The sequence below is a fragment of the Maylandia zebra genome, linkage group LG14 (assembly GCF_041146795.1).
Source record: "Maylandia zebra isolate NMK-2024a linkage group LG14, Mzebra_GT3a, whole genome shotgun sequence".
In the NCBI taxonomy this organism is placed as follows: Eukaryota; Metazoa; Chordata; class Actinopteri; order Cichliformes; family Cichlidae; genus Maylandia; species Maylandia zebra.
Genome location: NC_135180.1, coordinates 8,012,270 through 8,039,793, shown reverse-complemented (window position 1 = coordinate 8,039,793; position 27,524 = coordinate 8,012,270). Strand labels below are relative to the sequence as shown.

Genomic DNA, 27,524 nt, shown 5'->3' with positions numbered 1-27,524 from the left:
AGAATTCATACATAAGGCACACGGGATTATAAGGGGCACTGTCGACTTTCAGAAAAATCAAAGGATTGATTTTAAGTGTTCCGCATTTTCCAAAAAACAAGGTAATAACGACGGCCCGCTAGCATGCTCTACCAAAAATAGTGCTTTGTTGTGTATCTGACGGACGAAAGCTAAACCAGTTCCACATCACTGAAGTTGCAGCATTTTTACAAACCAATTCTGGTTCATCGGTTTCATTCAACGATCCGCTTTCGCCTTTTTCATTCTCTGTCGCTGCCACGTTTTTTCCGCCATGTGCATATGAAAACAAAGGCACTGTGCATGTGCGTTTTACCCATATTCTATGGCATTTTCTTATCGTTGCCCAACATTATACCGGTATTACCGTGAACGGTATGATATGGCCCAGCCCTACTGAACAGAACCTTTTGTGCCAGCTTGTCAGAAAAATAATTTCAAAGATTAAAGTGCAGAAAACACAGTGTTGTACTTACGATCTAGTCCGTTAACGTAACGAATCGACACTTCACAGTGCCCCCACACAGCGCTGACGATAGGATAGAGTCTCTTGCCCTTCAGCCCCCTGAAAGCCACTCCTAAGTACTGTCCATCTACCATGAAGCTCAGTGTGCCTTCATCCATGTCTAGTATCACTGTCAGACAGTCCGGAAGCACAAACGATTCATCTGGCTCCAGGAAAGAGGGATATGTGGGTGCTGATGTGGAAACAGGCCGGTTCTTCCCATCATGGTAGAGTCTGTTCCGACCCAAGTCCCAGCCCCAGGACTCCGAGTCTGAGCCCACCAAGGCTGTGTAGCCCACCGAGTGTAGAGGCGCTTCAGCAGAGGCCACTCCCACAACAGCGTGGGTGCCTCTCTGTCTGGCTGGCCAGTGAATCCTCCATACATGGAGGCCCCTTGTATATCCCACCTTACCTCGGATACAGTCTGTGCTTTGTGCTACAGGGTGTCTGTGGAACGTCAGCTTGTCATCCTCCTTAACAAAGACATTGAGTGATCGGTCGTCAGGGTTCCAGGCGTGCTGAAGCTGAGTCTCTGGGCTTGCAGGGGGCATGTCCAGCAACAAGTCCAGCCTAGGTGGCCGACAGAAATCTGGGCCCCGCAGTTCACGTCGAACAGGCCTGTATGATGGCTCTCCACGTACGTCGACTGACTTAATGGTTCCAGAGATCTTTTGGCCCATGGTTGGGAAGGTGCAAGGAAGGAAGGGTCAGAGGGGAGGGAAATGGATGGACCAAGGGTGATAATGAGGGGCCGGTAAGTCCTGACGTTACCTCATGGGCGCAATGGTAATGCAGAGTCTGGTTGGAAAGTACCGTCTTCAACCAGGGGAAACAACACTCCTGAAATGTAAGAAAACACAAAATTAATTTAAAAGAGTTACCCATGACACATTCATTTTCAGCTCCTTATTTTTATTCTTGGACTATTTTGTATAAAGCTACTTTAACAGTGTACATCTGATTGGTGCAGCCAGTTAGTTCATCCACTGTCAGGTACTTCATTCAGCTGCCTTTAAAGAGAGTTCCTCATCCCAGTCAGAAACCAGCTGCACTGCTATGGACTGTAGCTGCCAGTGCTTGTTGTTCTCTTATGCAGATTCTGTGCATGTACGCGAGCCAAACCAGAACTTCAACCATGTATAAAAAAATTAATTAATTTAAAAAAAAAAAAAAAAAAAAAGGTCATGTGCTGGTCATCAAGGCTGCAAGGCAAAGTGCTGCTGACATTACTGGCAAAGTGCTGCACCGAAAACATCCTAGTGATTGCTTTGTTTGCTAGCAGACTGCCAGGGTTGGCTATAGTATATTATGTTGACCTGCAAACAGTCACTGTCTATAGTATATTATGTTGACCTGCAAACAGTCACTGTCTATTAGTTGGGCAGAGGTAAAACATTAAAAAGTGCAAACAGTAAAATTGGGAAGGTTCACCCTAAAGGTAAGCTGCAGCTCTGATACACAGCTTTTACTTTGACGGTTGCATCTATTTCCAATTTTTGTCACTTCAGTTTCACTACAACTCAACAGTGCTAGTAGACTGTTAGTAGTCGGTCACTTACATTTAAACTACAACCACAATACACTGGCAACCAAAGCATACATGCACAAGGAGGCTACTGGAGGTATACACATTTTTCCCCAAGTGACAGGTGGTTAACCAGGGGTCACTGAGTGGTGTCTTGGCCTGCATGACCGAGGCCTTATTTTCTGCCATCACCCTTCTGCCACACACAACTGATTTTTTTCCCCCCCTCATGACTAGTGGTTGGCAGATGGCCACCATCCTCTCTGTAAACCTGGGGCCTTATTCTCTGGATCTTAAGTTGTCACACATCCATAGTGGGATACAAGTTAGCGTCATAGCGGCCCATGTCTGCAAAACCTCAATATCAAAAGTTACTTTGGTAATGAAAGTGATTTGACATTTGAGTGACATTTAAGTTACACCATGTGGAACTGTTTATTTGCCACTTGATACCTTGGCAGTCATTTGTACACCATGTACCGAGTTTGCAGCAGTCTAAACATGTGACTTGTCTGCCTTTACACTATTATCCAAAAAGCTGAGAAGACGACATCTGGTTCATGGACTGACCCATCTACTACATATTTGGGGAGGGAAAAAAATAACTTTAGAAAGTAAAACACATGACACACTCAAAAGCACCTACAACATTTTTGATCAAACAATCTGTGAAGAATCATTTAAGAACTCAGCTTTAACAGAGAAGGAGAGCCGAATTGCTTAAATTTGCTGCTGACTTCCTGTGAAATCACGCAGGATGCATTTGCTTTTAGCCAATTCCTCCTTCACAAAGCACACAATTGTGACGCAATTCATATTTTATAAGCCTGTAAGAGAACGTAGCATGCTGAGCTTTCCCAGCAAGCAAACTGAAAGCCTGAAGCTACTTCTAAACACAGGTGCAGAGTTTCCCTCGAATGACTTAGCTGTTCTAAATATTTTGCACTGGCATTACTCCGTGCGCAATCCCTCCACAGTGTTTTTCACACTCCCCTAGAGTTTCTGAGGAAACAACTCTGCAGGGTTCTTCCAGGGAAAGTACAGAATAATAACTAGTAGTGACCCACCAAGGGAGACAGTCATAGATGTGAGTAAAACAGATGAAGAGATCATGAAACTTTTAACACAGTTAAATGCAGCTTAAATCCATCCATCCATCCATCCATTCGCGTCCGCTTATCCTGTTCAGGGTCGCGGGGGGGCGCTGGAGCCTATCCCAGCTGTCATAGGGCGAGAGGCGGGGTACACCCTGGACAGGTCGCCAGTCTGTCGCAGGGCCAACACACAGAGACAGACAACCATTTGCACTCACATTCACTCGCACATTCACACCTATGGGCAATTTGGATTAACCAATTAACCTATCCCCACTAAGTGCATGTCTTTGGACAGTGGGAGGAAGCCGGAGTACCCGGAGAGAACCCACGCAAACAGCTTAAATCCTTTCAAAGTAATAGTCAACAAATGAAACTAATTTGCTAATCTTTTGATTTTGAACAACTCAGTCTCATTTTTTCCCTATTCTCAGTTTTAAGCCTGATCTTAAAAGTAGAGTATGTCTGTCTCCTGAATCCAAACTGGGAGCTGGTTCCACAGAAAGCTTTCAGAAGCCTGAAAACTGAAGGCTCTGCCTCCCACTCGACTTTTAAATACACCAGGAAGTACTTTGTTAGGATAAGGAAAAGTAAAGTCTTTACAATATGATGGGGCCTCATTTAAAATATTGCATGTCACGAGAGGAATTATGAATTTAACAGGGAGCCACTGAAGTAGTAAATGGCCTGTATTTGTATAGCGCTTTACTTAGTCCCCAAGGACCCCAAAAGCGCTTTACACTACATTCAGAGACACACACACACACACACACACACACACACACACACACGATGGCAAGCTACATTGTAGCCACAGATGCCCTGGGGAGCACTGACAGAGGCGAGGCTGCCAAACACTGGCACCACCGGGTCCTCTGACCACCACCAGTAGGCAACTGGTGAAGTGTCTTGCCCAAGGACACAACGACTGAGACTGTCCAAGCCGGGGCTCGAACCTGAAAGACATATCCTGGTCAACAATGACTTAAAGATTCCTCACAGCATCACTGGAGACCAGAGTAATGCCATCTCAAGTAAATATCTGGTTTAAAAAAAAAACAAAACAAAAACAGCCGAGTACAAAAACGTCAGCTTAGAAGCAGGAAATCGGAGGTCATCCATGCCTGTAGTTTGACTAGTTGATTTGTATCATCTGGATTTGTGGATAGCAATGAAAGCGTATGCAGTGTTTTCTAAGACCACCGATTAAGGAAAGGACTTACACTATAAAAGGCATTTGTCCTAACACTAAACCCTGTGGAACTCCAAAATTAACTTGTGTGTTAGGAATACTCTTCATTTACATTTGGTATTTAGATTCCAATTTGTCAATGTGTGTTCTAATCTCTGTAGTAAAACAGAAGAATGTTATCTGTTGAAATTGAGTGAAACAGTAGTACTGATAAATTAAAACCTTTCATTTTGAGATCCAAACAATGAAAATGCTTACTTTTATGTATTGGTAGGAGGTTGGGGTTGTTTAGTGTCCCTTTCAGGAAGAGATTAATTGTGAGCTGATTTGGACCATATTCATTTAAAAATATATATCTTGTAGACCAAAAGCTCTTTCCTCCTTCATTCTGAAATAAACCATGTAAGTTTGGGCTGTTAGGGAAGCACAAAAGCATGCCAGTATAGGAAAGGAGTGACTTACAACTGATAACAAAGGCATAATGATGAAATGATGGAAAATCAAATTGCCAAGCTATACATCGGATCCCAGGAAAAAAAAAGGAAAATTCTCAAATTTTTTCGCTCGTTTCATGTTAGTCTAAATATCACAAAGTAAACATGAATTGCAGAAGTAAAAGGAGACATGAGATCCAAGAAAAATGTCAGTGATGAATAAGCAGCCGCTCCGACAACACTCTCCACATGCACATTTAATGACAGTTTCATTTGCAGAACCTCCATTATGACTACAATCCATGAAGAGAGACAAGCTCCCCATTTCCATATTAATTACTTGCAACCAATGTTCCCTCTAATTTTTCACGTGTCTGAGCGAACACACAAACTCCCTGAGCGATCCCATGGACCACTGTGAGCGACATCAGACGTGTGCACTGTGGTCACGCCGGCATCGAATCCAACCAAGTTACATGGTTTATTAAAATAATCAAATTACAGCATTTACATTTATGTTAGACTACTTTTAAACTGCTTTAGCCCATTTACAATGAAAATGTAAAAATCTAGCCATTGGCCTGTGTACTATGTTAACACTATTGGAAGTAAAAATAACTTGAACTCCAATTTCAAAAACAACTTTCTTTTTCTTTTTTATAAAGCTCTGACTTGTATTATGAGTCTGTGGTCTGTGAGAGAGTCCTGTAACTCTGTCTGCAAAATATAGTATGTAATGACCAATGTTGGGTAAATAATTATATAGTTACTCCTCAAAAAAAGTAACTCAGTTTGGCAAACAATGTTTTTTGCAGCTTTTTTTTTTTTTTTTTTTTTTTTTTTTTTTTTTTTTAAATGCAGCAAAGGCGTTTTTTAAATAAACATTTCAAACTATTTACAGAACAATCAGCTGTTCTGCATCAAATTTGATGCCACACAAATTATTTGTGCCACTCCAAAAAATAATCTGTCCACTATGAGATAAAGGAGAACAACAGCCTGATACCTGCAGGCCTGACAACAGGAGATGTATCACTCCTGTAATATTCAGCAGTCGCCTCATTGTTCTGACACACACACACACACACACACAACAAATCTATTGACTACACTACACACCAACTACATAAGATTTGCGCTAAACGTCTCAAATCTCTCACATCTCAAAACACCGCCGTCACTCCTAAAACTTCCCCCCGTTTCTAAACAACTAAATGCCACGTTGCCATGTCATTTTTTGATTGGTCGACATGGTACTTTTTTCGACCAATAGGAAAGGGTGGGGGTGTTTTTGGTTTTGTTCTTGCTCCCAGGCGGAGAGTGCTTTCGAGCCTTTTTTCTTATAAAACGCCGTTTTTACCGTTTCTTCCCACAGTAAATATAAACAACGATGGTGTTCAGGAAGGAAACCAAACATTGCATATTGTTTTAATGACAACTCTGGTTTTACGTGGCCTATCAACGCAATTTAAAAACTGGTATAAAGTCCACACTTTTTCCGTCAATTGTTCCGTCTGTCCTGTTCATATCTCCAATGGTTGTACATGTTATCATTATCGTGGTTTCACTCCACATCAGCCGCTTTGCTAGCTAAAACACCGGTGTCGGCACATAAGGACGCTGTCATAGCCTGTCAACGACGTTGATTGGCTGCGTATACGAATGTGAATCGCATTATTGGCTGGACTATGGGATAAGGTGGGATCGTTCTAATCCCATACGGGAGCAGCCAGTCACTGACTAACACTGCAAAACAGAATTGTTAAAGTATTAATTTTAATTTCAATTCAGGTTAGATTTTTTTTTTGTGCGCAATGCAGATTTTCTGTGCGCAGAGACTGTGCCAGCAGTGCACAATTGCACACGTGCGCAGCTTAGAGGGAACATTGCTTGCAACTACCAAATATGCCACATGGAACCAGTTCCAGACAAATGAGGAGTCTATTTAATACGGGGCTGCAACGATTCATCAAGTAACTCAACTACTTTAAAAAAAAACAAAAAAAACAAAACACCATCCTCAATTCAAATGTTTTGCTTTGATCCTTCATATTATCCACAACTCCGTCACACTCTTTGTAAGTTCAAGCATTTCACCCACAGTACTGAGACCGTGAGCTCAACTGTAGTGAAAGAAAGTTTTTCCAGTGTCCAAAAAAGCAGCTTTTGTTACTGAAACATAAAACCAACGTACCAACCAACATATATATTTAAAAAACAAACAAAAAAAACAACAACAACAACAACAACAACAACAACAACAACAACAACAACAACAACAACATGGTGGCAGAAATGACCAACGAATGCAAACATGAATACTTTGTTTTACACAATGAGAAATCTGCAGTAAAAGTATGAGCAGTTTTAAAAAGACCTGAGTACAAGTAAATACTCGTGCTGTCAGCCCCACACACGGGCAATCCACATTGACTAACACCAATATAGTGCAATCGAGCACACTGAATGAAAGAAGAAAAATTCTGATGGAGAAGCAAAAATAAGACTATGTCTAATGCCGTGATAATTTTGAGAACTATGTCAAATATAATTTTGTTTAAAAGTGTTTCAGCTCTTGATCCAGGAAAAAATAATAATAAATAAATAAAATGGGTACGGCTCAAACAAACCTAAAAAACAGCCTGTGCCTTTCACTGTACATCAAAGACGAAGAGGACAAGGCAGAAGCAAACTATCAAAAAAGTTAAAGGGTGAGGAAAAAGCTGGATGTGAAGAGGGTTAGTGAAGAGCACCGCGGTGGGAAAAAGAGTTGGAACGTAATGGAAAGAAGAGACAAGAGAACTGATGAGAAGCACCAATGGAGCAGGTGAGTAATGTGAGAGGCCCGATAAGAGAAAGTGTGAGTATGAAGGAAGGAGATGTAGTGTCCTTTCCTGAACTTCTTCAGATTGAGAGTGTTTAGTTTAGTGGAATCATTCTTCAGCAGCAAAAAACAACCCTCAACACCACCTCAGTGATTTTCATCAGCTCTGAGCACACAGAAGACTGGATGTGAGAAGGAGCTGGAATTACTTAAAATGTAGCTGGACTGTAAACCATGGCACAAACTTCTTATCTCACGCAAGCGAGGCAGTGGCATGGAGAAGGGCGCTGATAGCGTGACAACCACTGTTAGCATATCAAAGATACACAAGCTAGTATTAACGCAAGCAACCCCCACCCAATGCACAGACACAGACTCATGCATATGCGCTTAAGGGCACATTAATGCACTGTAGTATTGCAGGGACTTTGAAGTTGAAAAATGCAAATCCACCAACGCAGTTATCTGCACACTGGCTTTAGAACATGAACTGTGGGCAATCATGACAAGGGTCTAAACACACATGAACAGTCTCCCTCTCACTTGGACAATGATTTGTGTCTGTCATCACAGTATCTGTCATATGGATGAACACATAAGGAAAAGGACAGTTTGCTGATGCTAACTCTTACTGAAAAGCTTGACTTGGAAAATGTTTCTGGAACTCGAAACGCCTCGAATTTTAGAATTTAGAACCATTCTGAAAGAATCACTGATATCTATAACTTTAAAACCGATGTTATATTTCAAATTAACAACTAGAAATCACAGGCAGAAGTTCATGAGACGAGTTAACTGCTTCTCCCACTGAAAACGCTATGTCCAGATGAACACAATCAAATTTGGGGGGTTTAAACTGCTGTGTTTATAGTATAGTATAACCCATCGAAAGACCTGACACAAGAACTGAGAGATACATGTTATTCAGTTGATCTGTTTACTGTTCACTGAAGCCTCATCAAAAACGGCCTCAGTGGAAGAGTGGCTGTTCAGATTTTCCTTTCCTTAAGGACGGAAAACAGGGAGAAAAGGTTGAGGTAGCAACAGTTCCAATGGAGTGATTAATCAAATTTGAAATTTGTGGTTCAAATCATCAACAGCATGTAGAGAGGTGGTCAGGAGAGCGGTACGAGCCATCTGTAAAACACAGTTTAGTCTCCATCAAGGCTTGAGACTGCATTTTAGCCACTGGTGTTGGGGTCGAGTCAAAATTGATGGAATTATGAACACAGACAAGTATCGTCAGATTCTCATCCACTGTGCAACACTGTCTGGAAAGTATTTGATTGATATGGCTTTATTTTTCACCATGACAATCATCCCAAACACATTCCCAATGCAGTGATAGGGAAAGGACACAGTGGAACACCATCAGTCATGGATTGGCCTCCTCAGAGCCCAGACTGCAGCATAAATAGAGCAGTGTGGCATCAGTGAGATAAAACGGAACAAAAAGCAGCCAACATCCAAAGAAGAGCTTTGAATGTCCTTTTAAGACTATTGCTGAAGACTAAATAAGCCACCCACACATAACCACACCTACCCCCCCTTACCCACATGGCCTCAACATGAAACATTCTTTACAATCGCCTCCTCTCGAGGATTTTTGGACCATGAAATGCTGGTGCTCGTTTGTTGCTGTGATACAGGTAGATGACGCAAGACGGCATGTCGGGGGCTAGACAAAAAAAATAAAAAAATAAAAATAAAAATAAAAAAAATGGCACACACAGTCTGAGAGTTTCTTCTAATGTTTGAAATGAATTCAAACAATGTGTTTGGTTACAATAGGACATGACAGATGACATGGCAAGAGCATCAGACAGTGCCCTGTATTTAAATATTTTCAATATTTGGTTCACTGGTACTCGACAAGTATTGCTACTGTTGTACAAATAACATTTGGATAAAAGTGTAACTGACAGAGTTAAGCACAGCCACCCAGTCCTTATGAGAATGATTAATCTAAGCATGGGACAGCTTAAATATTTTACATTTTCTTTTAAAACTTACATTCTTAACAAACCTCAGTCCTGTTGTTACAAATGTATTCAGTTATTATCTTGGTTTAACATTCCTTTACTCAATCCTCTGCCAAAGTGTTAGTGGCAAATTACCACCTGCTAGATCCCACTTAACAGACAATGATCTTGGCTTGCTGTGATGTAAGGATCATTCAAACAGTTCTGGGCAGCCTCTCATCCAAAACAGTTCCTTGTGGCTTCAAATACCAATATAGAACCAGTCATAGCATCAGCACTGAGGCTTCACAATACAGGGGGTATTTTCAGGTGAAGTCATTCATGAACACACAAAGATAAATGCTAATTTGTGCCAAATAACACTCTCGGAAACTAAAACTGAAGCACCAACTCCGTGGAGGCTTAAAAAAATGCTCCAATAGAAAACAATAACACAATATTATAACAATAGGTTATAATATTGTTTAGTATAACAGTCGCAGTGTCCACTTTAGTGACTTGAATTATCAGCGATGAGGCCTAGCTACACCTCCTTGTGTCAGTCAATGAAAAAAAAGGGAATATGACCGCTTTATTTTTATACGGACAAACCAAAAAAAAGTGAGTTTAAGTCATGCGAGAACTTCACCGTTTTATTTCATTGACTGAAACTTTTGCAAAATGCTGACAGCCTGAAATCAATGCAGCACAGTCAAGAAGACTTTTAGAAACTGAGTACTGGATGAGCCACACAGCAGCCTTACCAACAGAGAGTCACTTGAGTCAGAGACTGAAGGAGGCACAAATAAGAGGTCAAAAGACAGAAGTAGCCTGTGATTACAGGAAGAGACATCTTACCATGAAAGCATTTCTACCAACAGTCAGGCGGCTCTCACACTGCAATGTGAACACGCAATCACAGCAGCCAAGCAGAAGAGTGGGAATAGCTGCTCCTCAGTCTCTAGTCCAAAATGAGGTCAGCACACAGTCAACAGCCAGACGAGTGTGGGACAGGGCAGAGACGGACAAGAAGAGTATGTGTGTGTATTTCGGTAAGTCTGCGAGTTCCTGCTTGTGAGGCAAGGATAGGGAAAAAACAGCTTGGCTCCAGTTCCCAGGCCAAGACAGGAAAACAGCTGCTTGAGGGAGGAGGGAAGACAGAGAGAGGGAGGGGGAAGTGTGGGGCTTAGTGTGGAGCACGCTCAACGTCTTTCCTGAGCAGTTTGAAAGAACCCCCCCCCCCAAGTAGAAGAAAGGATGGCGGAAAGAAATGTGGGCGTGCACATACACACCGTGATCCTGCATTTGCTGATTACCAGTTCATTTCCACTGAATTCAGCTTTGCTGCCCAGCTTTTGTTTAGACATTTTATTGAAATATTGCACTCGTGTCTAGACAATAAAGTTGTGAATGTTAGACTATAAAAACTTGTACACACTAGATAACATTTCGAGACATAACATGCACACTGCAGCGTCTACTAGATCAAGTGCCAAGGAGTGACTTCCAGGAATCCAGCAGTGAGTTCGATTCAACTGACAACAACAACAGCAACTACTAACATCAAGCAGACTGTGTGAAAGCTCAGAGAAAGTGATTGCTGAAATCTCAACAAACTCACATTTCAACGATTGTCGTCTCCATGTGGAGTCTTTTTTAAATTTTTTATTTTTAAAATTCGCTATATTTTACAACGTAACCATGTATTGTCACTTGGTCCAAGCTGAAAGTAAACAAACCTTGCCTCAGTTAGATTCATAGTACATTCACACTTGTATGTACAGTCTTTATACATCCCACTAACACTATTGCACAATACCGAATGCCAATACTAGCATTTACTTTAGAACCTGGGGCTTACGCATCTCTGACATTTGCTATTCATCATGATGAGAACAGTCAGTCGTCCCGTCACTACATAAAAATACAGATTTCAGGGTCATGTTGCGACAAGTACTGAAGAAATCATCAAATAGAAACTACTGGAGGCATGTGCTGACTGTCAGGTGAGGTTGAAAGTGTTTTAAATGTTTTTACCAAACTTCTTTGTATCTATGAGAGCAGATACCTGTAACCGAGTGCAGAAGCGCCACCCACCTGCTATTCAAACCTTCTGTTTTTTGAGCTGAAGCCAATCAGAAGAAAGTTGGCTTAAAGGTAGCAGAAACAATTCAGACCGTAGATGAAGCGACGGTTCCCAGTAGATAAATAATGACCATTCACTTGCAGAGTTCAAAAATTTAAATATGCGACTGGAAATCAGTATAACACCTGCCCTTAAAGTCAGCACAAACAGTTTTTCCCAGCCTTTTATGATGTGGTTTTATAAGAGCTCAAGCCTATAAGTCAAACCTACACTTCAATGCGGTGTTTAGATATTTACCATGTCTTTCCTCATCTTCTCTCGTCTGCTAGGTTCTGACACCATCCCCCGCTCTCTACCTCTTCACCATGCCTCTCTTCCTCTCATCTTTCTCCCCTGAGAGACAAGAAAGCCCTCCTCTCACTTATCCCCCCCCTTCCAAACAGGCATTCCTCACTGCCTGCTTTTAGTCTTCTGCTGAATTCTGCATACATTAACACAATACCACAAGGAGAAAAAAAAAAAAAAAAAAAAAAAAAAAAAAAAAATTGCACACTCACCACATTCATAACATATTCAACAACATCCACACTTAAGGCTGCCAGTGCTTGCCGTGGAACTACCTTGTTATAGCACGTCCTTTTATATGCATAAGAGTGCAGCAAGAGGTTGATGGTTCATGTAGACACCATGAGGGTGGGCCACAACTCTGTCAACATCCCATTTTGATTTAAGGGTGCAAATTATTATGGAAGGAGTGAACACGTCAATCAATTACAAACATAATGAACTGACAGGGGCAGACACACGGATTGGGGGAAACTGCAGTGAAACTGAAATAAGACAAGTGAGGTTAATGAATAAGTGGAAATAAATGAGCAAGGGTGAAGTGGGTAAGCAAAACAAAAGAACACTGGTGTTTACGGATCCAAAATCAGCATTACAAATTTTCCCCAAATCTATTGCCTTTCTTCCTCAAAGGAAGAGATGGAGGACTTTATAAGATACAGATCAAAGCTTCCTGTTGGCCAAGATAGTGGAGTGGTCAATAATAGGCCCATTTGTCCAAATGTTTTCCTGCCCATCACACAGAGGTGCAGCCACCAGCCGAAGACAACTATCAGTTTGCTGTCTCCCGGTGTCTGTTTACTCAGGAAAAGAATCTGATGGCAACCACGTGTTGGAAGCAGGAGCCAAAGCAAACCCTCTTTGAGAGACTAGGTCTTTGTTTGTGCACACACACACACACACACACACACACACGCGATTATGGTCATCTTGATGTTTTAAGTTCAGATCTCATTGGATACTGACTATTTAACACTTTAATAAGCAAAACACAGAACTGCACATATCTGTGGAATCAGACTGGAAATCTGGCAGTATCACTCTCATGCTTTCATACATGCGTAAACCCTGCTCATGCAGACTGCCCTTTTAACACGGCTCGGAAATAGGTTGTGCACACATTACAAGTTGCGCAAAATAAAGCCAGAGAAATTACTGGCTATTATTTAACACTCGACATCAACTACACCAAACAAGGTCTGGGACTATTCTGGCTGGCTTGATAAAGGGATCTACTGTAAGTACCCCAGTCAATTAATGTATAAAGGAGGGAGAATGACAGGGTAGTTCAAGTCACCAAGTTCACTTTAAAATACTGTGTCCTGATGAGGAAATTGCAGTTGTAGTGGAGAGTCATTCAGGAGCTGAATAGCAACACAGACAGTAGTTTCTGAAATAAACCTAAAATATATATTTGATGAATAATACAAAAACTAAAGGATGATAAAAGTAATTTTACATCTGTTTTTCCCAAGGAGCCATCTAAACGGTCATGATTAAAACCACACCAAAAAAAAAAAAAAAAAAAAAAAAAAAAAAAAAAAAACACAACAACAACCCACAACAACAACAGGGGTTTCTTCTTCTTTTAAAGTGGATCACCTCATTCCACAAGTGGTGCCAACTCCCAGTAAAAAGTAACTAAGCTTTGGCTTGAATGTGCTTTTAGAATAGTCACGTTGTTACCAGATCTTTATTTCAGTTTTGCCCAATCTCAACCAGTATCAGCACTTTAGATGTGCCCGTTTCCATCATCTCTGCATAAATCTTTTATATACACAGTATTTCAATACTGCTACAATCTACAATCTGAATTTTGATTCTGTAAATCGGCCAATGGAATCTGCAATATATGTTAAGGCAAACCTTTGGTTTCAGTGTCATGACCAAGTCTAAATCTCCCAACCACCTTAACTATTCCTTGATCTAGACAGTAACTTCCTTGCAAGTGTGATGTACTTCAGAGAATTAATATAAATATTGTAAAGACAGGCCAGATCTGTGATACACCTTTCAAGTAATCTAATCCTCTGTAACTTCATACGGTGCGCCTCCATCACACTCAAGTGTGCTCAACAATTGAGCCGGTGACGTAGCCTTCCACAGAATGTAACCCTAACCAAAATTCTGAGACGGTAGTGCATATCAGCTGCTTTTGGGTTAGGAGCTGTTGAAAAATTTATCAGCAGCCACCGCAGCTCAGTTTTCCAGTTCCTACAGGTAAGTCCAAACCAGGCTGATTAGGTTTCCACCGCTGGGCTCTGGTTTGGGACGAAGATCACTGAAATATGTCTGTCTTCACGTCAGCAACAATCAGCCGCTTTCTAGCAAGTGATATGCCTTTGTTTGATAATGACAAAGGCTCCCTGTGCCGATGGAGTCACCGTGTATTCAGTCTTTGCTGACAGGAAAGACTTTTTCCCCTAGCTGCCAATAATAAACACAATGCACGGCTTTGACTTGCTTTGAATAGACAAAACGCAGCCTTTAATGAAGGAAGATTAGGGTTGAATGTGAGATTGGAAACTAACCTCTTAATCCATCTGAGTGCAAACTCCTTGACAAAAATGCATCTCTGCCAGGTCAAAAGGGAACAGTGTGGGGTGGTGGGAGTGAGGGTCACACAATGAAGTCTTTGTTATTTCCTGTTGAGATAAAACAGGTTAAGGTTGGATTAGTGTGATGTACAGAACTAAATGTTGTCTTTGTGGTCACTAATTAACAGTCCCTTTACTGTAGCCGAGGAAATGGTGCTATTAATATGATAAACAATAGATGGCAGATCATGTTAATGAGCTCAAACATTAAACACTCAAAAGGACAATTAGAGGCAACAGGCAGGCAGCGTTTTGCATTATACATTCAAGGATCACTAAAGTGCTGCTGGATGATCTCATGAGAAAGGCCGTTTGTTTGGGTCCAGCTCAAATTCAGGCCAACATGAAGGGATCGGAAATAAGAGGACGGTGACAAAGAGATAAGAAAGGAAGAGGAAAGGGGTTCTGGTCTGATGAATATTTATGAGCCTGTGCAATCTTAATGTTCATCAAATTTTAAGACTGTGCATCTTCAAACAAAAAACAAAAAAAAAAAAAAAAAAAAAAAAAGCAAAGGGGATGGTGTTTTAAAAGTATCCTGTGGATACACCAGTTCTCTGGCAGTGCAATGGAGCCATTTCTTTATGAGTGGGTCTCTGGCGTTTTGCATGCCATGTGCGGGCCTGTGTACACGGGTGACGTAATATGCATTCTTGCCAATGGTTTCACACTATTTGAGTGATCAACAGGGGCCAGAATGTGCCAAGAGACGCAGCAATGCGCCAGCAAAGACATTGAAGAGGAGGACTGCAAGCTAGACGCTGATGTAAACAAAGCAGAATCTGAGATGTTCGAAATGGCAAATGTTTAATGAGGAAGAAAATAGAACCCGTGCCTTTGTTAGGCACCGGGAAGAAACGGCAACAGTGACAGGGAAGGTACACAACTTCAGTTTTATTAATCAGTGTATAAAATGGCTTATGGTTTGTCCACAAAAAGGCACAAAAATATTTTGTTCATGACATTCGACAAAAGAAAAGTGGGATGACTTCTCATTCTACAGACTGAAATCAGACTATTTTCAGTCTTACACATTAGATCTTGGTAGTGGGGACAGAAGTTGTAAATTCCCCAGCACGTCCTGCACGTGCCTCATTGCTCAAAACATCTTCGACGCATCCTACTCAGAAAATCCTTTTATATACAGAGGAGCAGCAGCTCTACAATGTTGACATCCTCACCCCATCGTCAAGGGTGAGCCGAGACAACCTTTGGAAGAAGCTCATTTCTGCTTGTATCCTTGATCTTTTTCCAGTCACTACTCACACCTCGTTGCCATGGGTGAATGGAGGAACTTACACACTCGGCTCCCTCTTCGCCTCAATAGACCAGTACACATCCACTGTGCTCTGCTGATCCATCTACTCTCCACCACTCATAAACAAGACCCAGAGGTGCTTGAACTCCTTCACTCGAGGCAGATCAGAGCAGTCAGTGCACCATTTTCCTGCTGACAACGATGTTTCTGTGGTACCAATTCTCATCCCAGTCACATCACACTCTCCTGCCAATCACCCCATTTAATGCTTGAGGTCAACTAAGCCAGCAGAAACCTGACACTCTCTGCCCAGTAAAAATGTATCGACAAAAAACTGCGACAAAGCACAACCTTGGCCATGTCCAATGAAAACTTCCTAAATATTTCTTCAAGGCAAGGCAAGGCAAGTTTATTTGTATAGCACAATTCAACAACAAGGTGATTCAAAGTGCTTTACAGAGACATTAGAAACAAGAACAAATAAAAAGCATGATTTAAAATTGATTAAAACAAGCAAATAAACTAACTAACTAATTAACAAACAAACAAACAACAGTATATAAAATCAAAACAGATAAAATCAGAACAGTAGATAAAATCAGTAGTTAAATGTAAGTTTTGAAATTTAAGCTTAAAGTGTGGATTTGGTGCTTTATTCAAATGCAGCTGAGAACAGGTGAGTCTTCAACCTGGATTTAAATAAACTGAGTGTTTCAGCTGATCTGAGGCTTTCTGGAAGTTTGTTCCAGATATGAGCATAAAAGCTGAATGCAGCTTCTCCGTGTCTGGTTCTGACTCTGGGAACTGATAAAAGACCGGATCCAGATGACCTGAGGGATCTGGATGGTTCATACTGGGTCAGGAGGTCATTGATGTATTTTGGTCCTAAACCATTCAGAGCTTTATAGGCCAGCATCAGAACTTTAAAGTCTATCCTCTGACGGACAGGCAGCCAGTGTAAGGACCTCAGAGCTGGACTGATGTGGTCCACTTTTTTGGTCTTAGTGAGGACTCGAGCAGCAGAGTGCTGAATGAGCTGTAGTTGTCTGACTGATTTTTTAGGTAGACCTGTAAAGATGCTGTTACAGTAATCAAGCCTACTAAAGATGAATGCATGGACTAGTTTTTCCAGGTCCTGTTGAGACATCAGATCTTTTATCCTTGATATATTCTTGAGGTGACAGTAAGCTGACTTTGTTATTGTCTTAATGTGTTTTTCTAAGTTTAGGTCTGCATCCATCACTACACCCAAATTTCTCGCCTGGTTTGTGGTTTTTAGATGTATAGATTGAAGTTCTCTGGTGACCTGTAATCGTTTTTCTTTGGCGCCAAAGACTATTACCTCAGTTTTGTTTTTGTTTAGCTGGAGAAAATTGTGGCACAACCAGTCATTGATTTCCTCAATGCATTTACCAAGAGCCTGTACAGGGCCTCGGTCTCCTGGTGACATTGTGATATATATTTGTGTGTCATCTGCATAGCTGTGATAGTTTATTTTGTTGTTGTTTATAATCTGTGCCAGTGGGAGCATGTAGATGTTAAACAGAAGGGGTCCCAAGATGGAACCTTGGGGAACTCCACATGTGATACTTGTCTGCTCAGATGTGAAGTTACCTATTGATACAAAGTATTTCCTGTTTTCTACGCATGTTTTGAACCAGTTTAGTACAGTTCCTGAAAGACCTGTCCAGTTCTCCAGTCGTTTGAGTAATATGTTGTGGTCAACTGTATCAAATGCTGCACTGAGATCCAGTAAAACTAGGACTGACATTTTTCCACTGTCTGTGTTCAGACATATGTCATTAAACACTTTGGTCAGAGCGGTTTCAGTGCTGTGGTTCTGTCTAAAACCTGACTGGAAGGCATCGTAGCAATTATTCTGTTTTAAGAAGTAACTGAGCTGTTGAGAAACTGCTTTTTCAATGATCTTACTTAAAAACGGGAGATTTGAGATCGGCCTGTAGTTGTTCATTTGTGTCTTGTCAAGATTGTCCTTTTTCAGTATAGGTTTGATTACAGCAGTTTTTAGTGATTCTGGAAACACACCTGATAATAAAGAAAAGTTGACGATCTGCAACAGGTCTGACTCTAAAGTCTTTGAGACCTTTTTGAAAAAACTTGTTGGCAGGACATCTAAACAGCAGGAGGAGGAGTTCAGTTGACCTAAGATGTCCTCCTGGGGCCCGTTCTTCGTACGTCGCTCACTACATCCAAGATCAAATGACACATCCAAGACCAAACCATCGCGCTAACCGTGAGCTCGCTAATCCGGTTCCCCGAACACACTTGTTGTTGACGATTAGTACAGCTGGACGCAGTAATGTGACATCACTGAGTGTCGTAAAAGGGGCTACGCATCGATAGTAGAAACATTAATCGGCAACCCTTTGATTGGTCGGCGAAAATGTCGAAGGGGCGCGCTCGGTATTTTCCGGCAGCAGAGCAAGAACTCTTGATTGAGGGATTTCAGGAGTTTCAGAGTTTAATTAAAACGCAAGGGAACACTGCAAAGGCTGCAAAAGCAAGGAGAGAGGGCTGGCAGAAAGTTGCTGACAAATTAAACTCGTAAGTAATTTAATAATAGAAATAATAATGGAGTGGGTTTATATAGCGCTTTTCAAGGCACCCAAAGCGCTTTACAATACCACTATTCAGTCACTTTATTATTTATTTATAGATTTATTATATTACACTATATTATCCAATATTATATTACATTATATCATATTGTTATATTATATCCCCTTTCACATTAGAGCCACAACAGGACCCACTAGAACATGGGAACAAGTAAAAGTGGAATATAAGAATATTCTACAGAATGGTAATATTTATCACTTATATTGCTTTTCGTCTCTTGGAAAGAGACCCTGTAATAGTCTGTTAGTTTGTTTATAACAGCAACCAAGAAAAGGGCAGAGCAAAAAAAGACAGGTGGTGGTCCTGCACCCCCTCGTCAACAAGTTGGTTAAGTAAATAATACCCTCACGGGGATATCGATATCTCTCAATGAGCACACTGTCGCGCTGAGCTAAAGGATCCTGTCTGTCCCGCAATATACGCTGGATTCTGAGGACTCTCCTTATCAATCTTGCACCTTCCGCAATGGGTGGCTCGCGTAAACGGACAGGACACGGCTGCGACAGACTTCCCAAATCCACCTTCGCTTTTATAGCCGTGGTCTCCCATCTTGATTACACGGAGTGATTTACAATTACTACTCTGAAATATGAATTACATCTGTAATAATCACATACATGTAATAGAATGATTAATAGTACATTTCCCTTTTTTAGGAAATGACCTGTATGTATCTGTGTGACATCAATACAAGGATCAAGTACTGCATTATCTTTAGTTACATTGATGTTATTTATTTATGGTGAAACAGTGGTGGAATATCGCTGTTGCTTTCGTATAAATGAAGCGGACATACCTGAGTGGCCGCGATCTAATCCTGTTTACATAAAGTAAACCTGCTCCCGAGCAGGTTTACGCTTACGGCTCTGTTGCTATGACAGCAAGTCCCGGATGAGCTTCGGGGAACCGAACGATCCAAGATCACGCGAAATCGTCAACAATCTAATCCAGCTAACCTACTTAGCGAGGTACGAAGAACAGGCCCCTGGTCTTTGCTGTTAATAGGTTGAAACCGTTTCATGGTGTTTAAACAGTTTTTTGGTGGACACAGTACATATCCTGGATCTGCTGTTGATGTACCAATTGCTTGTCTAATTTTTTGGATTTTTTCAGTGAAGAATTTGGCAAAGTCATTGCAGGCCATGGTCGAATGAAGTTCAGCTGCCACTGACACAGGGGGGTTTGTTAGCCTGTCAACTGTAGAAAATAAGACCCGAGCATTATGGCTGTTTTTAGTGATGATGTCAGAGAAGTAGGACCTCCTTGCATTCCTCAGTTGTAAATTATAATTGTGAAGTTTCTCTTTATAAATGTCATAATGAACCTGGAGGTTTGTTTTTCTCCATCTGCGCTCAGCTTTCCTACACTCTCTTTTTTCATTTTTCACCAGTGTGGAGTTTCTCCATGGAGACTTTTTCCTTCCAGAGATAACCTTCACCTTAATGGGAGCAATAGTGTCCATTACATTTAACATGTTAGCATTGAAGCTATTGACGAGCTCATTGACTGACCCTCTGGACAGGTCAGGTGTTAATGGGAAGACCTGGTTAAAAATTGCACTACTGTGTTCAGTTATACACCGTTTTGTGATCACTGTTGTTGATATATTTGTGTGGGCTGAGATTTTACTTTCAAAGAAAACACAGTAATGATCAGACAGGCCCACATCAGACACAGTAACCTTTGAAATGCTCAGGCCTTTGGAGATCAGTAGGTCAAGAGTGTGTCCTCTATCATGTGTGGCCTCTGTTACATGCTGAGTCAGCCCAAAGTTGCCCAGAGTGTTACTCAGGTCTTTAGTCCCTTTGTCCTGAGGGTTGTCCACATGAATGTTAAAATCCCCAGCAATAATTACACAGTCAAAATCAACACAGATCACAGACAGCAGTTCACTGAGGTCATTACAAAAGTCTGTGCAGTATTTGGGAGGCCTGTAAACATTAAGAAACACAACTTTGGATGGGGCCTTCAGCTGTAAAGCCACATATTCAAAAGACTGAAAACTTCCAGGAGATAGCTGCTTACATTGAAATGATTCATTAAATAAGACAGCAACCCCTCCTCCTCTCCTGCTCGCCCTGACCTCACTGATAAAACTGTAGTTAGGAGGGGTCGTCTCGATGAGTCCAGAAGTTATCGCAGGTAAGCTCACACGGAAAAAAGGGAAAAAATCAGCATAAAAATCAATATAAGAAGCAAAGCATTCAAGAGCAAAGAGATGAAGCGTCCACACTCACAAAGGGGAGGAGCCAAAAAATTCAAGATAAATTTTAACTTTTACAGACTCCTAAATGTCATGAATGTGAGCTGTATTACTGAATCAGTGCAGCTCGGAGGATGTCTGACTGGCAGGGAGGTGCACTGCTGTGGCTTTAGCACAACATTCCTCCCCATGGTCATGCACACTGCAGCTTTGCACTGTTCACTTTCTACTGTGACACAAACAAACTTCCCACATGTGGGACTAACAAAAGGTTTCTCTCATCTTATTCCACTTGTCAAGTCCTCAATATGCTGGCTCCTCAACCCTTATGAGCACAGCTAGAACAGAGCAGTAATTCTTTCCAATAAGTATTTGAGGGCTTTTATTCATTTAAGAAAAAACTGTCTGAGAAATGTGCAGTTCCTTATAGAGGCCTTAGCTTGTGCATGTAAATGTTGTCACTTACGGTCATCTGAGTCCAGATTCAAGCCTTTCACCAATTATACACGTGCATGAATTACAGATGCCCTCTTAAGCATTACATGTGAAAAAGAGCGATACCCCCTCCTATGAAGTCTAAGCTACTGAGCTCATTAGAAAACCTGCCCAAGTACACATCTTACTTTGTATGTATTCTTTGTGACTGCTTAACTGTAGACGAATTGATGCAAACACTTAAGATCATTTCTCAGACATTTACCTAAAATACTGTCAGCACTGAGGATGATATTACCATGGCAACTCTAGCGTTGTGTCTTTTTCAGCTAAACTGCACTTATAGGAGAGGGGAAAAAAAATGATGGATTTAGCACGGTGGCAACAGAGTGCCCCTCTTCTACTGTCAGCCCTCAAGAAAAGCAAGCACATCTAACTGATCCGGGCCCCGACAGTGTGTAGTCTGACCAAACAGCAGGACGGCTCACAGAGCTTACACGGTAGCCGCTTTCCAATGCCCCTCACTCGTCGCCAACTGTTTCCTCCCACTCTGCCTCCACACAGCTCCAGTGACAGGCAGCGAGCTGGTGTGGAAACTCAAGTCAAGGTGATATCAGTAACACACAAGCATTCATCGCCATAGCATAACCAGTGAAGGAGCAGCCCGCCCTATCTGAAGGTTTAAGATGATGCACATTTATATTTTCAAATCTGTGTTACTGGAAATTAGGCACAAAAGACTTTTCTTGAAAACGCCATCAAAACCACTTTTCAATCTGGAGTCAAGGTGCCAATATGCTCCGTGACAGACAGACAGACAGACAGGCAGGCAGGCAGGCAGGCAGGCGCACACACACACACACACAGACACACACACACACAGCGATGGGAGAGCTACATAGAGGTCAGAAGGGACCACGGCTTCAACATCCTGTCCAATGTTCGGTGATGGCATATGGACTCTTGGATATTGTTCTTTCCAGGTCTCAGGGTTTTGGATGCCTCACAGAAGATGAATCATTCTGTGGTCAATAATGGTTTCAGATTGGAGGTCAAGTTAACCCGTTTTGCCCCACTGGCAACAATTGTTGCCAAAGTTTATCACTGTCATTTTCGACTCACAATAAAAAATCTCAAAGGTACTAATGCAACTTTTTCCACTTATATGCTAGTAGACAACTTAGACAAAGGTTTTGATTTTTAAAAAATCGTTTCCAAGTGCTTCCTATCGCATGACATCATCTGCTTCCCGCTCTTTCTGGCTGAAGACATGGCGGATGCAAATCATCCTGGAAAGAGGTAATTTTCATAAATTTCTTATGACTTTCCCCCCAAACATATTTATAATTATTTAATCATTCAAGTCTCTAGAGTAACCCTCCCCAAAAAAATTGTACCTAGGATAAATATTTTTTTGTTCATGGGCTTATTTCTGTGAGTGGCAACAAAAGTTGCCAGTGGGCACATAGCATGTCGCTAACTAAAGGAAAACACTGTCTGCAGGATTGCTCCTAATTTACTTATTTAAAATTGTAGAATGATGTACAATGGCTCATTTTAGTCCTTTTAGAATAATTCCTAGCTAAATAAATTCACAGGTATTCAAGGCCTCTGTATATAGGATTTTTATACATTACCATACATCATTTTCTTGCTAGCTAAAATTCGCTTGCTAGCTAACATGTATGTTGTCCTTTCCTTAGGTACACCGTAGCAGAGATCCTGGCCATGCTGCAGGACTCTGAAACTGTGGCGGACATCACAGTTGTGCCTGAGTCAGAAATGCACGCACATGACACAGACTGTGACAGTGACCAATCTGATGATGAGGCCACTGGTGACCATAACCGCCTCCCATCAAGAATACTCAAAGGTGAAGGCTTTCTACCTAATTCGGACATGCAGCTGCCAAATCCCCCCGATGATGATCCTGGGTGCTCATCCTCAGTGAGTCAGACAGAGACTAGAAAGGTCAGTGGCACAAATGAAAATGTGACCAGTCAGATTGTTGGGCCCATGCTCCACAAAACTAAGAACCAAGACAGGAAATTCAAAAAAATCAAAATTGCGGCCAAAGCACCAGCACAAGCCAACAAAAAATATCAGATCCCTCGCTATGTCCCCAAAGAACATGATCCTGGCTTCACATCAGATGATCCAGTGGATATCTTCCTCACATTTTATCCCAAGTCCCTCAGAGATGTCACACTGGAAATGTCCAATCTCTACGCTGAACAAAAAGGGAAAACGCTCAACCTGACTGAGGATGAACTTCTTACATTCTACGGTATTCTGTTGATCAGTGGATACAACACAGTCCCAAGGCGGCGTCTTCTCTGGTCAGACGATTGTGATGTCAGCAACAATGCTGTAAAAGATGCCATGCAGAGGAACAGGTTTGATGAAATTATGTCTTCTGTTCATTTAGTAGACAACATGAAGATCACAGCTGACCCGTTCTTCAAGGTGCGTCCCCTTTTTAAGCATCTAAATGACATCAACAACGCAATCCCGATAGCAGAACATGTGGCAGTAGATGAGATGATGATTGAGTATTTTGGAAGGCATGGGTGCAAACAGTTTATTAGAGGGAAGCCTATTCGTTTTGGGTATAAAATATGGAGCTTAGCATCCTCCTCCGGGTTTGTCCATCAGATGGAGCCATATGTAGGAAGCCACACACATCTGGTGGAAACTGGACTTGGTCAGGGTCCAAGTGTGGTTCTTGGCCTGGCAGAGAAAGCTGAAGTGCCACCTGGAGTCAAGTTTTACCACGACAACCTCTTCACAACCCTGTCCCTGGTGGATGAGATGACCCTGAGAGGCTATGGCAGCTGTGGCACGATGCGACAAACTCAGCTCCATAACGTTCCCTTCACAGCACCCCAGACCTTCAAGAAGACACCCAGAGGAGATGCTGAGTATCTGGTTGAGGCAGAGAAGCTGATTGTAAGGTGGAATGACAACAGCGTGGTCACCGTGGTGTCGAACATGGAGAGGGAGTTCACCGAAACTGAGGCGAAGAGATGGAATAAACAGAAGCGGACTATGGACAAGGTCAGACAGCCCAAGTGTATCCAGGACTACAACACACACATGGGAGGAGTGGACCTGCATGACCAGTTTGTCAGCCGCTACAGAGTCAACATCCGGTCCAAGAAGTGGTGGTGGCCATGCTTCAGCTGGGCCCTGAACAGTGCCATGGTGAACAGCTGGTGCTATTACAGGTACACAAGGCTGTATGTTATTTAGTGATATCACAATCGAGTTGGTGATGTTTGACTCGAGGTCATCGCTAGTGCTCTTCGGTCGACAAGAGCAACAGTGATGATATCCAGACCAACATCACAAACTCAAGTGTGATATTGCTTTTACAGAACATTCTACATATGGGGCATGACGTTGTAGAAAGGATGAAACGATGCACATTCATGCATCTATCATGCTTGTTTTGTCATTCATTTAGGTCCTGGAAAAGCGGGGAGAAGGATCTCCTCTCCTTCCAGAGGCTGGTAGCCCAGACCCTCCTCCTGCGCCATGGAACAAAGCCAAGTAGGCAGGGCAGAAGATCTTCAATGGCGGTGGCGATAACTGATGCCACCAGGTTTGATAATTTGAACCACTGGCCCTGCAACACTGGTAGCAGGTACAAGCGATGCAAGAACTGCGGCGGACGCACATCATTTGCGTGTGGAAAGTGTGATGTGCCACTACATGTGGAGTGCTTCAAGAAGTACCACACTGAGTAGAACATGCATGAAAGATGATGGAATGTATGGGAAGAAATATGTTATATATGTATATATGTTTTTAGAGGTTCTAAGAAAAAAATGTTTGTTGAGTTTTTGAGTATAAAAAAATTGAGAATAAAGAAATCAGTTCAAATTGTTTGATGTTTTGAATTTTATACAGGGGGAACCTGAGGCTCCACCTTTTTGTTATTATTTATTATGACTATATTATTATTTTGTTCTTATTATATTATTATTATTACTTCTCTATTATTATTATTAGGTGACATTTGACCTAGTGACAAGCTGTGTGACTACTGGCAACAATTGTTGCCAGTCATAAAAATGCTATTTTCTTCAAAAAAAAGTACAAAATGGAAAAAATAAATACATAACATGATTCAGAGGGACTCAACTGATAAAATGATATGCCTTACAACTCTGAAAAAAATCTGGGCACAAACGGGTTAAGGATTAGAAGTGTTTAGCAGCAAAATAATTTGAACCACGCTGCAACATATTAAATAGCACTTGGGGGGGGGGGGGGGGGAAGTTAGTGGGCATGGACACTGTGGCTGGCTTAAAATATGCTGGCTGATACAGGCTTGGGTCTAGACCTATTACCATTCTTACATTTGTGCTTACATTCGTGCTTGTAATTGCCTACATTTAAGTGCCAACTTCTTGTCATGGACTGACCCAGAAACTGCACCCATTAACCTGAAAACTGCATTAAGTGTTTTTGTTTGTTTTACATTGTTTAATACACCTACAGTTAGCCACAGAGTATGATAACCACTGGCTTTAAGTTTTCTCATCTTCATTCAAAACCATTATTACGGAACTGCTTTTACATGTATTTGTATATTTTTTTCTCTATTAGATCATGGGCATGCAATTATTAGCTGTCAACTAGCCAGGTAACTTACAGCTAATGTGTCCTTACTGTCTAATAACTCCTGCGAGAACCTCTATACCTACGATTTTATTTAAATAACTCAACAGATTTGGACCACCTCGGCCTAAACTGTAGCCATTTTTAAATGGGTGTAACCACTTTTGTGTTCTACTTCTGTTCTTTTAAATGTTCACTTCCTAAAGAACACACTGCCCTCGTACAAGACCCTTAACCACTGACTACACTGGCATCTTTAACTAGGTGCATGAGTGTTGAGCACCTGTCGCCTTGCCAGTGCAACTCTGCTTCAGTCTTTTATCATCTACTAATAATTAACAGGACAATCGGTTTGAGGCAACTGAGGAACAATTCAAATGTAGTTTACAAACACTAGGGAAAGCAATTAAGCATTCTCCAAAACAGGAAAGATGAGGCCAGGAGACATCGCCCATCAGCGAGGAGAGTGGTGATTATGAAGAAGTGCAGCTTTTAACGATTTGACATTTTTAATGATGGTTAGAGGGAAGAGGCAGTGAACCATTTATCAGTAGAAGGCCCTTGGGACACTACAGCCCACGATAGTTTCCAGCTCTGTTTCAATTCAAAAACACTTTCATAACCAATCACTTCTACTGTCTGAGCAGCTCATGGGCCAAGACCAAAATAGTGGCCAGTAAAGATAAGCTTTATCTTTATTGTACAAGTTAATGTCTGGTATGAGGATGAACAACCCTGTTAGCTGCTTTGAGGTGCTGAACCACCACCTCCTCGTATGTACCAGACAGATGAGAAACAAATAAACCCAGTGATAAAGCAAGAACATTTGAATATAAAAATTACAACCAACATGACTGGCACCACGAGTTCCTTTCTACAACTGACCTGATTGCAGTTCCAGGGATGATTTTTTTTTTTTTTTTTTTTTTTTTTAACTACCACGTTGTAACCAATAAATATGAGAAACTTCATAAAGGTTGTGACATCCGTCTATAAATTTACTGAACTGGAACCAACTACAGTGGGGCAAAAAAGTATTTAGTCAGCCACCGATTGTGCAAGTTCCCCCCACTTAAAATGATGACAGAGGTCAGTAATTTGCACCAGAGGTACACTTCAACTGTGAGAGACAGAATGTGAAAAAAAAAAAAAAAAAAAAAAATCCATGAATCCACATGGTAGGATTTGTAAAGAATTTATTCGTAAATCAGGGTGGAAAATAAGTATTTGGTCACCTCAAACAAGGAAAATCTCTGGCTCTCACAGACCTGTAACGTCCTCTGTAAGAAGCTTTTCTGTCCCCCACTTGTTACCTGTATGAATGGCACCTGTTTGAACTCATCATCTGTATAAAAGACACCTGTCCACAGCCTCAAACAGTCAGACTCCAAACTCCGCCATGGCCAAGACCAAAGAGCTTTCGAAGGACACCAGGAAAAGTATTGTAGACCTGCACCAGACTGGGAAGAGTGAATCTACAATAGGCAAGCAGCTTGGTGTGAAAAAAAAAAATCAACTGTGGGAGCAATCATCAGAAAATGGAAGACATACAAGACCACTGATAATCTCCCTCCATCTGGGGCTCCACGCAAGATCTCATCCCGTGGGGTCAAAATGATCATGAGAACGGTGAGCAAAGATCCCAGAACCACACGGGGGGACCTGGTGAATGACCTGCAGAGAGCTGGGACCAAAGTAAGAAAGGTCACCATCAGTAACACACTACAACGGCAGGGAATCAAATCCCGCAGTGCCAGACGTGTTCCGCTGCTGAAGCCAGT

At 41.6% G+C, this 27,524-nt stretch overlaps 1 protein-coding gene across 5 annotated transcripts in view; it reads right to left on the bottom strand.

Annotated features, from left to right (window-relative positions):
- The window catches only part of LOC101469014 (SPRY domain-containing SOCS box protein 4), a 65,138-nt gene that overhangs the window by 17,069 nt on the left and 20,545 nt on the right, over positions 1–27,524 (bottom strand). For 2 of the 5 annotated variants that reach the window (XM_023153236.2, XM_024804816.2), the window contains exons 2-3: positions 14,516–14,629; positions 495–1,363 (exon numbers count right to left, since the gene is read on the bottom strand). In XM_023153236.2, coding sequence (XP_023009004.1) covers positions 495–1,203 — 709 coding nt within the window. In that variant the 5' untranslated portion in view covers positions 1,204–1,363; positions 14,516–14,629. Of the gene's footprint in view, positions 1–494; positions 1,364–10,411; positions 10,582–14,515; positions 14,630–27,524 lie in introns of those variants that run through there. The other 3 variants (XM_004562810.4, XM_012922322.4, XM_004562813.6) reach the window with 2 other exon arrangements.